The following is a 12,846-nucleotide window of genomic DNA, read 5'->3' on the forward strand; positions in this document are numbered from 1 at the left end:
AGTAATGACAATAAAATTATCATCTATTAGTAGTCTTACTGCAAAGTTGTAACTTTGACCTTTCAATCGACTGTAAGCTCTTTTAAAAATAAGCCAGATTTTTGTTGTTTTTTTCTTGGATGAAAACACATTGTAAAGACAAAATAGTAGATGACCTCTCGTTTGAGAAACTGCACACATATTTTGTGTTAGGGCTGGAAAAACGGTCACGATTTCACACTAAAAAGCTGGAATTAAACTGTTGGTAATAGCAGCTAAGATACTGTAGCAGCATACTCAAACTAATGCAAATGGAACATCTTTGGGAAGAAAAACAGTTTTTTTTATTTAAGGTACTGTAATTTAAACCATCTGTAATTAACTGTAAAATTACAACAATAAAGCATACAGTTGTAACTTTATTGTAATTAACCATAAAATTAGAATTGGAAAGTTATAGCATATAGTCTTGTAATTAACTGTAAAATCACAGTGATGTTACAACATATAGTTGTAACTTTAATCAAAATACCTATAAAATATCAATTCCCCGTTATTGCTGTTATTTGGTTCCGCGCATGACCTTGATAAATGGTATTCCCCAAAGTAGGAGTCCCAAATTACATAAATCAAATATTGTCACAGCCAGCACATAAAAAAGCTGTTTATAACCTTCTAGATACATACATACATACATACATACATACATACATACATTTCAACATTATGAAATCCGTTTAGACATGAAACACCACCGATTAGTCACCTTTACACGCTTTTAATGCAATATTGTAATGCTGCCTTAAGCTGAGCCAATCAATGTCCACAATACTGACAGCGCCCCCTCATTGGTTTGTTCTAAACTACAATGGTATTGATATTTTTGTAGTTTATTTCGCCATTTTTATGCACGAGAAAGATTAAATTGTAGAATATGCTTCAAAAAACTAAATGATGCAATGTGCTGAAGACACGATATTTGAAGCGCGGTGTGGCAAGGGATGACTTTAATTGTAATTCTATTATAATTAACTGTGAAACCCATAGCTCCAGGGGTAAAATGAATTGCTGTGAATACATTTCACCGTAAATTACTGAAAAAGTTACAGTGAAAGTAATGCAACTATCAGCCAGTAATTTGCTGTGAATTTTCAATGAAAATGTTTTCGGCGCAGCCAAGCTCGTGGAATTTGTAAAATGAGAATAGAAATAAACAAAAAACCCTGCAGAAAGAGCAAAAATAATTTGCATGGAGACAGACCAGTTCAGTTTAGTTCAATTTCAGTTTATTTCCAACTTTATGATTCAATTTAATGCATCACAGGTTTATTGTGAGTTCAAACCAAAGACTATAAAAATGGGAGCCGTTGCGTTCCTGCTTGGCACTCAGCATTAAGGGTTGGAATTGGGGGTTAAATCACCAAAAATGATACCCCGGGCATGGCCATTGCTGCTGCCCACTGCTCCCCTCACCTCCCAGGGGGTGAACAAGGGTGATGGGTCAAATGCCGAGAATATTTTCGCCACTCCAAGTGTGTGTGTGACAATCATTTGTACTTTAACTTTACACTTTATATTTCCAGTTGTTTCATTACAGCATGTCCAAAAAGGAGTAGGAAGAAGCAGAGCTTATCTAATCCTACCCATTTTCATACCATAGCAATTTTATCCCATTTCCTTGTTCTCTGTAACAGAACAGTGAATACTTAATAATGGAGCCGTGACCTAGGATGGACCGCTCGCCTGTGTACCGTTTGGGTCATCTCTGCGCCGCTAGTCCGTCTCCGCTTGGGATGGTTTCCTGCTGGCTCCACTTTGGATGGGAGTCTCTCTGCTGTGTTGGATCCACTTTGGACTGGACTCTCACGGTTGTGTTGGATCCACTATGGAGTGAACTTTTACAGTATGATGTTAGACCCGCTCGACATCCATTGGTCTCGATTTGCCTGGGTGGGGGGTTGCCCGCATATGCGGTCCTCTCCAAGGTTTCTCATAGTCATCATTGTCACCGACGTCCCCCTGGGTCATCATTCTTACCGATGTCCCACTGGGTGTGAGTTTTCCTTGCCCTTATGTGGACTCTACCGAGAATGTTGTTGTGGTTTGTGTTGTGGTTTGTGCAGCCCTTTGAGACACTAGTGATTTAGGGCTATTTAAATAATCATTGATTGATTGATTAATTGATAAAATACCATAGTAAGTAAACAAATATTAAATACATAAATAATCAGTATTTAAAAAGAAAAAAAAAAGATTTAGGATATTAACATCAGTCGACTTAATTATTGTAATAATATTTTTTTTTTGTCCATATGATTCCCTTATCTCAGAATTGGACCGACGCGCCGGCCCTCTAATCTGTGAGAGGAGATGGGAATAAAGACATGATCTTCGTGTAGCTGAGCCAGCACTATTTACGTTTGTAATTCATGAACACAGCAAACATAATTTCAGCAAAAAACAAAAAAAAGCGGTGATGACGACATTTAGTAGGACGAAGGTTTGTAAGGTTTGCAGCGTGGCCAACCATCCATCACGTGATTTTATACGCCGTCTCCCACCTCCCCCTCCTCCGAGCTCTCCCGTGGTACATTCCAGAAATGAGGAAGAGCAGCTCCAGGAGCAGGAGGAAGGGGGGTCTCACACACACACACACTGGCACCATGTGAGGGGGGAGTTAATGGACCTGCAGGACCACCTCAGTGTACGTATGGCAGGGATAGAGCGAGGAGCAGGACAATATGGCAGATGATTGTGTGTGCCTTTTTTCCCCTCTCACTTCAAACTCCTCTGTCCTTCCTCCCCCTCCATTGTGTTCAAGTAGGAAAGGACAGACGATGGCATCCTGGCATGCTCCATCTCTTCCTTTGTCTCCCCCCGTGTGTCTCCCCTCGCTCGGCCCTGTCTAGCTGCTGTGAAGAGACAGGTACCTCCACTATGTAGCCTGGTCCCGAGCCAAAGCAGAAATATCCCCCCTTCAATTCCTCACCCCTCCTCTTGTCCCTTGACGCCTTTGTGTAAGCGCCTGGAGCCGCGCCTTCTTTAGCACACGGTGCTACTGTGGATTGACTGACACAAAAACTTGGAGTGGACTGAGAGGATTATTACAAGTTTTTAATGGCTATTGCATGACCAAGCATGCATCAGACTCTTTGAAGAGCTGTAGGAAGAAGCTTATTTAGACGGGACTAGTGGGACCTGACTTTCTTCACATGACTTTTTAACACTGATGCCAAGTTATTCATTTATCAGACTTCTTTTGCGCCTTTCAAACTCCCCCCAGAAAACCTTCCTATCATCATCGGCGGTCACTCGAAACGAGTATGACAATCCTCCTGGTAGGGTTGTATCCCTTTCTGGAGGGTGCCTGTGCATGACTTTGTTTTACGTGGGGAGACTAGTGCAAAGACAGTCACCACACGATCCTTGACAGAATCGGGTCGGGGTCCAGTGGCATGGAGTCCAAGACGACTGGGGACCCTTTTCTGCTGCAACCTCCTACCGCCATCGCAGCCGTTGTGGTAGTTGTTAAAATCTACCGTCTTCCGCCTGCTCTGCTGTCGAGGTCTTCACCGTATCCCTGGCTCGGTGGCAGTCAGGTACTAGGACTTTGCCAAGGGCCACCCGGGGTAACACTAGTTAAGCGGTTAACCTCTTTGTGCCCCAAGACCCCATAGAGGAGCTTCCACTGCCGGATGCACTTTAACATCATGCCCAGGACGTACCTTCCTATCACAATGTTAGCACTAGATTGTGAATATAGCTGAGGGGTTTTTTTTGTGTTGGGAAACATCGGTGGATGAAATCTGCGCAGTCATGCAAACACAGATTGCTGTTGCATTTTGGCTAAAATCTACATTTTAAAATGGGTTTTTTATGCAATACAGAGCAGTGTATACAGATGTGTGTAGAAATCATGATGCTGTGGGTCTGTTTTGATTGGTGACTATAAACTCTGCCAAGCAACAATAGGTTGTGTATTGTGTGACAGGACAATTAAAATGTTGATTTTAGCTGCTGAATATCTTACTGTGGTTGGGAATGTTTATGTTTTTCTCATAGTGATGAGTCATTCGTGAACGAGCCATCTTCATTTTCTGATATTTCTTTCAATTAAAGCAGTCTTTGGTAGACCAGCAAATACTGTTACCCCGGATGCTGATTCTTCTTTTATTTGTGCACATTCTAAGTCCCGATTTGTCGTTCAGTTTCTTGTAAATGTTGCGTTGGTTCACTAGCTCAGTGGCCTTGTGGTTAGAGACTGGAAGGTTGTGAGTTCAAACCCCGGCCGAGTCATACCAAAGACTATACAAATGGGACCCATTACCTCCCAGCAGCATGGTGGATCTGAGGTTAGTGCGTTTGCCTCACAGTACGAAAATCCTGGGTTCGATTCTGGGCTCGGGATCTTTACATGTGGAGTTTGCATGTTCTCCCCGTGACTGCGTGGGTTCCCTCCGGGTACTCCGGCTTCCTCCCACCTCAAAAGACATGCACCTGGGGATAGGTTGATTGGCAACACAGAAAATTGGCCCTAGTGTGTGAATATGAGTGTTTCTCATTGTCATCCCGCTGGGTTGAGTTTTTCCTTGCCCTGATGTGAGATCTAAACCGAGGATGTCGTTGTGGCTTGTCCAGCCCTTTGAGACACTTGTGATTTAGGGCTATATAAATAAACATTGATTGATTGACTGATTGTTTGATTGATTATGAATGTTGTCCGTCTATCTGTGTTGGCCCTGCGATGAGGTGGCGACTTGTCCAGGGTGTACAGTGTGCAGCTGAGTGACCCGCGCCCGCGACCCCAAAAGGGACAAGCGGTAGAAAATGTGACCGTGTGAGCAGCTTTGATTGCTCCAAAGCCACTTTTTAACTTCAATTGTGAATGAAGAGTAATCTGTTAGACTTTTCAAGTTTGTTGTGAGGTCGTTCCATTTCTTTATGGCTTTATATGAAAAGGCTGATTGTGCAAAATATGTTTTACATCTGGGTACGCTACACCGCCCGCTGGTGGAGGCTTGTGTGTTTCTAGTTGTCACAGCAGATGTAAACTGAACAAAGTGTTTAAGTGGCGCTGGTGCAGTCTTATTTAGGATTCGATGGGCCATTCGTATTGATGCTAATCTTTGAATGTTAGCTAAATTTGACAAATCTATATTTTTGGAGAACTTAGCAGTAATGGTGGTGTTGTGGTTTTCGGTCAAGGATTTTGAGCGACTGTTTGTGCAAAGTTTCCAATGGTGTCAGTGTGATTTTGCTTGCCTGCAACCAACATGTCATACAATAATAAAAATGAGACATAATCAGTGCATTAAAATAATTTTTAGCTGCCTCCAGTGTTAATAAATTCCTGATACATTTGAACGTTTTTATGCTGTATTTAAGACTCTGGCAAATCTGTTTGATATGTTTTTTAAAGCTAAGTGTTGGTCTAAAATGACACCCGGGTAACGATATTCACTAACATTTTGTATTATTTCCCATTTAACTGTTGTATTTGGAAAGGATGAAAATTTATATTTGTTTACAAAATACGTTGTTGCAATTTTCTTAATGTTTAATATAAGACTAGAGTCATGTAGCCATATTGCCACCTTCTCCATGGCTGCTGTAAGTTTTCTGTTTTTTTCTGGTGGGTTTTTGGACAAGTGTGTGACAGGATTGATAATAATAACAATAATAATGTAAATAATATGTAAAGTAATAAATGATTAATGAATATTTGATCCGATTATATTTTTATATTAGAAATCCATGTTACAAGTCTTCTGGTAATAAATCCATTGAAGTAGCACAAAAACCCATAAGAGTCTAAATTACCATCACTATTGTCGTGTCTCAATTGGCAGATCTATTGTAATCTAATGATACCAATGAGATAGTCAGGGAAAGTTTTTCATAATAAAGTACAATAAAATGTGCTCATCTTTGTTGTTTACTTGCTGCTTGAAGGCATCAGACGACCCTGTTTCCACTTGTGCACAGAGCACACAGGGCATGATGTGCTTTGAGTTGGACGCGTCACGCTGTTTTTTTACTGAAATATTTATGCACTAAAGGTCTCTCGACAAGCTCATGCTATTTGACCCCATTCTAAGCCTCCTTACTAACATGCATGCTATTGTTTCCCTTACACCTCAGCATGCCTCTTTGCTGTTTACGGTCTCTTTTATGCCTTACCCTGCTCATTTAGATCCATAAAAGCTCCAGTGCAAGAGATTATATGGTATCATCAAGTAAACCATGACTTATTTTACCGCTGCTTGTGGCTCCGACTGTGAGGGGATGAGATGTTACGTAACCTAGATGCATCTGATCCAAATATAGCAGCCATTATGGGGATTAGCTCCGGGTACGCTTGGCTCGGCTTCACCGGGGCCCATCTTGGGTGTCTTTGCCGCTGGTCGCATGTTGCCCTTGACGACAACACTGTCCTATGTTATCAGGGGAAAGTGATATGGTCCAAAGTGACATCTTAGCAGGCCATTAGCTTGCACAGACGAGCGCGGCGACATCTGTGACTCTGTGGCTGAGGGTGAAGCTTGTTTGACTCAGGCTTGTTTTGCATAGTGAGGACACCGCTTCGTACTATTTCACCTGCACTATCTCACAAAAGTCGTTTAATTACAGATGCATAGTATTGTAGAAATTAAAAGTGGATATGCTATAAAGTAGTAGGTACAATGGTTGGATTGCTACTATTATGTAGTGGACTTTGCATGCAGTTACAATTCCAAGATGTTATTTGGCAATAGTGCACAGGCTTTGATGTGTTGCCTAGCCAGAAAGTAGTCTTTGCCATGAAGCTGAATGTGCCATTTTAGTTTTATACTGAGTCCTACAAATGTGAAAGGTACATGGCCGTTTTCCACCATGACTAACATGATAAAATGCCTTGCTGTAGAGCAGTGATTATCAAACTGCAGTGCATGTATCATTAGTTGTACGCGGGCTCCTTCTAATCCAGTGGTTCTTAACCTTATTAGAGGTACCGAACCCCACCAATTTCATATACGCATTCACCGAACCCTTTAGTGAAAAAATAAATACATAAAAAAATTCTAATTTGAAGACAAAGTTATATGGCTTGTTTTTTACTGGTGCACAAAATGAACCGTGCATGAACATCCCCTTGTTAAAAGAACAAAACCAACACATAAACTCACAAAAAATTACACACTTGCAAATCAGATGTAAAAAATTAGAGGGAACATTTTTTGGGGGTATCCAAAATACGCCGATAGGGAAAAGTTTTTATTTACACGATGAGTTGGGTGTGTTTTGACCTCCGCGGCGCAGGCTCCGCCGAACCCTTGAGGCAAACTCACCGAACCCCTAGGGTTCGATCGAACCCAGGTTAAGAACCACTGATCTAGTCGTACACCAAATAATTATTTGATTAAAGTAAATGTTTTATTTTTTCACTGTGTGTAATGTTACATTGGCCAAAAATATATAATAGAACCTCTGGCTTGTTTTTAACAAATACTCAGGCCTACTACGCTACTGTTTTTTAATGTTGGTCATTACGGTGGTACTTGGAGAGCCACATTTTTTCTGAGGTGGCACTTGGTGGAAAAGGTTTGAAAGTCACTGCTCAAGAGGATGAAGATAATGGCGTTGCCAAGTATGCTTCCATACCTGTACCCCATTTTGCACCTGAAGCATCCTCAAATCGAAGGTGGAAGAGTGAAATACTTTTACTATCCACCAACTAGACCGGTGATGTCATCATGGAGGCGTGTGAGAGGATTGCTGTAACAGCCTGATCAGCTCTGGTGAACTTCCAAATCCAAGAGGATCGACTCACTGCCAGATATTAATGGTGCTTGCACTAAATAGTCACACTTTGGATGTACTCACTTGTGTCGAGTCATTTTAAGAAGGTAGTAGCGCATAATTGCTACACAAGTACTGTTGTTTGAATGTGAGAGGAGTACTTATTTTCAGAGTTCAAAACATTCATTTGGCCTCACTATGCTCAGTGGAGCGTTAAATAGCAGGGATGATGCTGCTCCTGCATGTTGAGTAGGATGTGTTGGTAAGATGGTGCTGAACAGAAGGTTGTGGAACACGCAAGTTGTCGTCTCCTCTCCTCTTGTCGTCACTCCGTCTTTTCACCAATTGTTCTCATTCCTGGCATAAAGCCAGTGTTTCTCAGATACTGGGATGTCGCGGTGAGTTGTTATTTGTGTCTACACTCTGGTATTCATGTTTGAACGATACACAAGCCTGCAGCTAGGTAGAAACAGTAGTCACTCAGTCTAATCAACAGGCTCTCTGTTCTACCCAGTAGTAGAAAGTACTGTATTTTTCGGATTAGAAATCGCTCCGGAGTATAAATCGCACCTGCCGAAAATGCATAATAAAGAGGGAAAAAAACATATATAAGTCGCACTGGAGTATAAGTCACATTTTTTGGGGAAATTTATTTGATAAAACCCAACACCAAGAATAGACATTTCAAAGGCAATTTAAAATAAATAAAGAATACTGAACAACAGGCTGAATAAGTGTACGTTATATGACGCATAAATAACCAACTGAGAATGTGCCTGGTATGTTAACGTAACATATTATGGTAAGAGTCATTCAAATAACTATAACATATAGAACATGCTGTACGTTTACCAAACAATCTGTCACTCCTAATCGCTAAATCCCATGAAATCTTATACGTCTAGTCTCTTACGTAAATGAGCTAAATACCATTATTTGATATTTTACGGTAAAGTGTTAATAATTTCACACATAAGTCGCTCCTGAGTATAAGTCGCACCCTTGGCCAAACTATGAAAAAAACTGTGACTTATAGTCCGATAAATACGGTACACAGGAACTCCTTCGCAATACGGACTCAATGTCCCTCTTTAAATCAAGACTTAAAACACACCTATTCCTAAGTGCTTATTCACTGTAAATTTAATCATTCATTGTTGTTATATGGGCTTCACGGTGGCAGAGGGGTTAGTGCGTCTGCCTCACAATACGAAGTTCCTGCAGTCCTGGGTTCAAATCCAGGCTCGGGATCTTCCTGTGTGGAGTTTGCATGTTCTCCCCATGAATGCGTGGGTTCCCTCCGGGTACTCCGGCTTCCTCCCACCTCCAAAGACATGCACCTGGGGATAGGTTGATTGGCAACTCTAAATTGGCTCTAGTGTGTGAATGTGAGTGTGAATGTTGTCTGTCTATCTGTGTTGGCCCTGCGATAAATTGGCGACTTGTCCAGGGTGTACCCCGCCTTCCGCCCGATTGTAGCTGAGATAGGCGCCAGCGCCCCCTCGCAACCCCAAAAAAGGGAATAAGCGGTAGAAAATGGATGGATGGCATTGTTGTTATCCGATTGATTTAATTATTTTGTTTGTGTACAGTATCCTTGAGTTTCTAGAAAGGCGCCTTATAAGTAAAATGTATTATTATTTTTAGTATTATTATTATTCATGAGGACAGACATGCAAAATGGATTGTGCTCCTTATTCTGCTCACTTAAGAGACTTAATCCTCTGTGCACAAGTTTAGTAGATCAGCTTTGCGTGTGCCATCAAGTTTTTTAGTACACGCAAACGTAAAAACCCCAAAAACCAGTGAAGTTGGCACATTGTGTAAATCCTAAATAAAAACAGAATACAATGATTTGCAAATCTTTTTCAACCTATATTCAATTAAATAGACTGCAAAGAAAAGATACTCAACGTTCGAACTGAAAAACTGTATTTTTTGCAAATATTAGCTCAACATGTTTCAAAAAAGCAGGCAAAATTGGCAAAAAAGACAGAAAGTTGAGGAATGCTCATCAAACATTCAAGCAACGTTATCATGGACGCCCCTGCTTATTTCAGCAAGACAATGCCAAGCCATGTGTTACAACAGCAGGGTTTCATAGTAAAACATTGGCCTGCCTGTAGTCCATACCTGTCTCCCATTGAAAATGTGTGGCGCATTATAAAAGATTACAACGGAGACCCCAGACTGTTGAACAACTTAAGCTGTACATCAAGGAAGAATAGGAGAGAATTCCACCTGAAAAGCTTAAAAAATTGGTTTCCTCAGTTCCCAAACATTTACTGAGTTTTGTTAAAAGGAGAGGCCATGTAACACAGTGATAAAAATGCCCCTGTGCCAACTTTTTTGCAATGTGTTGCTGCCATTAAATTGTAAGGTAATGATTATTTACAAACAAAAATTAAGTTTCTTAGTTCGAACATTAAATATCTTGTCTTTGCAGTCTATTCAATTGACTATAAGTTGAAAAGGATTATGGACAAGTGGTAGAAAATGGATGGATGGATTTGCAAAACATTGTATTCTGTTTTTATTTACGAATTACACAACATGCCAACTTCACTTGTTTTGGGTTTTGTAGATCAGGCCTATTTTTTTCTAAGCTTTCGCGGTCCACATAAAACGATGTGACGGACCAGATCTGGCCCCCAAACACCTGCGCTATGGAGGGTACAACAGGGTGCAAAAATGATCATGCTTTTATAATGGAAGATTGATTAATCTTTTTCAGTGGACCTCCGTGGTACTCGCCACCTTCTCACTCCCCAGCATTCTTTACCTGGGATTCCCGTGGCCTTGAAACAGTCCATTGACCTGCGGACATCCATGGACGGGAAGTACAAGGAAATCGCTGAGGTCAGTTGTTGTTGTCATCGTTATCAACGCTTGCGGTGTTTTGTTCAACGTGTGTGTGTGTCCTTGTGAAGGAGCTGTTCTCACGAAGCCTGGCAGACAGTGAGATGCGCAGCGCTCCTTATGAGTTCCCAGAGGACAGCCCTATAGAAAAACTGGAGGAGAGACGCCAGCGTCTGGAGAGACAGATTAGCCAGGACGTCAAGTATGCGAGATTTGATTAACATAATAACCTACATTAACTTCTTTACAATGTTGTTTTCTTTCTTCAGGACTACTTTTACTAGTTTTATGTATACCACTATAGCCAAACATTAATAAACTCGAAAACAATTGAACCTCTAAAGTCAAACATTTCTATATAAAAAGCATGCCTCAAATGCCAAAAAAAACCCTAGTTTATCTTGCAATTGTATGATATGAGCAACGCTGTTAAATATCAGTTACTTACACAAACTGACTGATTGAATATAAAAATAACATACAGTAATTAATCTGTCTTTATGCTAATATGACAGTTAAGAAAAACTTGGCTTTTATAGTTCATACATTGGACTTAGACTTAGACAAACTTTATTGATCCACAAGGGAAATAGTTCCACACAGTAGCTCAGTTACAAAGGATGGAAAGGGTAAGAATGGAAAGGATATGCAGGTATAAAGTAGACAAAAAATGTACCATAGCAGCAATATAAAATATAACATATATATAATATTAACATAATATTTTACAGTATATTATATATTCTGATATATTATATTATATTATATTATATTTTTATATAATATATACAATATAAATGTTTTTTGTTTGACTCTAGAAACAATTTGACAATAATTCACCGGAGTTATCTCATCTTCAAAGTTGCCTCTGATTTACTAATGTTGTAAAAATGTGTAGAATAAATAATACATTTCTACATTTTTGTCAACAAAGATTTGCTTCAGCCTGAGACACACAGTCATTTTGATAGTAGGCTATTACAGCTAATATAGACACTTACGTCATGCGTTGATTTCATTAAAAGACTTGTATACGGCTATTAATTTTTGGCGGCTCCAGACAGATTTGTTCTTTGTATTTTTGGTCCAATATGGTTCGTTCAACATTTTGGATTACCGACCCCTACTCTATACCAGTGGTTCTCAAGCTTTTTTCAGTTATGTACCCCCTGTGCACACTTTTTTAATTTAAGTACCCCCTAATCAGAGCAAAGCATTTTTGGTTGAAAAAAAGAGATAAAGAAGTAAAATACAGCACTATGTCATCAGTTTCTGATTTATTAAATTGTGTAACAGTGCAAAATATTGCTCATTTGTAGTGGTCTTTCTTGAACTATTTGGAAAAAAATATATAAAAATAACAAAAAACTTGATGAAAAATAAAAAAGTGACTCAATTATAAATAAAGATTTCTACACATAAAAGTAATCATCAACTTAAAGTGCCCTCTTTGGGATTGTAATAGAGATCCATCTGGATTTATGAACTTCATTCTAAACATTTCTTCACAAAAAAGAGAAATCTTTAACATCAATATTTATGGAACATGTCCACAAAAAATCTAGCTGTCAACGCTGAATATTGCATTGTTGCATTTCTTTTCACAGTTTATGAACTTATATTCATATTTTGTTGAAGTATTAATCAATAAATATTTTTATAAAGTATTTTTGAATTGTTGTTATTTTTAGAATATTTTTTAAAAATCTCACATACCCCTTGGCATACCTTCAAGTACCCCCAGGGGTACCATTTGAGAACCACTGCTCTATACCATCCACTATTGCGCGATTATTCCGCCTGTATTTATAATTAATGCTCATGAATTAGATCATATTTTGACATCCCTGATTAAAATGTATTTTTAAATGTATTGCCTTCGACTTTTGAGGGTTCACATAATAAAAAGTATGTGTCTGTGCATTAGTAACCGCAAGAGCACTTGTTTTGCTGACCTTCATAGCTGTACAGGCTGAAACAGCACTATAATATAAGATGTGGTGCTTATATGTTGCTTAAAAGTCAACCAAATGGCATCTCGGTGTGATGAAAGAACGAAACACAATATTGATAAATGAGTCCCTCCCTCCTACGTGTGTTTTTGTGAGGATGATCAATGCTGACCAATGTGAGCTCAGCTTGTCTGTCCACAGATTTGAACCAGACATTTTGCTGCGAGCCAAACAGGAGTTTATGAAAACCGACAGCGCAGCTGATCTTGAGTGAGTG

The 12,846-nt window shown here is 39.7% G+C and overlaps 1 protein-coding gene across 1 annotated transcript in view; it reads left to right on the plus strand.

The window, feature by feature from the left end:
* The window catches only part of LOC133554572 (AMP deaminase 2-like), a 32,552-nt gene extending 19,709 nt beyond the window's left edge, over positions 1–12,843 (plus strand). Inside the window, exons 2-4 of the mRNA XM_061903495.1 lie at positions 10,493–10,617; positions 10,689–10,819; positions 12,771–12,843. Of these exons, the coding sequence (XP_061759479.1) occupies positions 10,493–10,617; positions 10,689–10,819; positions 12,771–12,843 (329 nt within the window). The remainder of the gene's footprint in view (positions 1–10,492; positions 10,618–10,688; positions 10,820–12,770) is intronic.
* Positions 12,844–12,846: the final 3 nt, after the last annotated feature.

This window comes from Nerophis ophidion, linkage group LG06 (genome assembly GCF_033978795.1).
Source record: "Nerophis ophidion isolate RoL-2023_Sa linkage group LG06, RoL_Noph_v1.0, whole genome shotgun sequence".
NCBI lineage: Eukaryota > Metazoa > Chordata > Actinopteri > Syngnathiformes > Syngnathidae > Nerophis > Nerophis ophidion.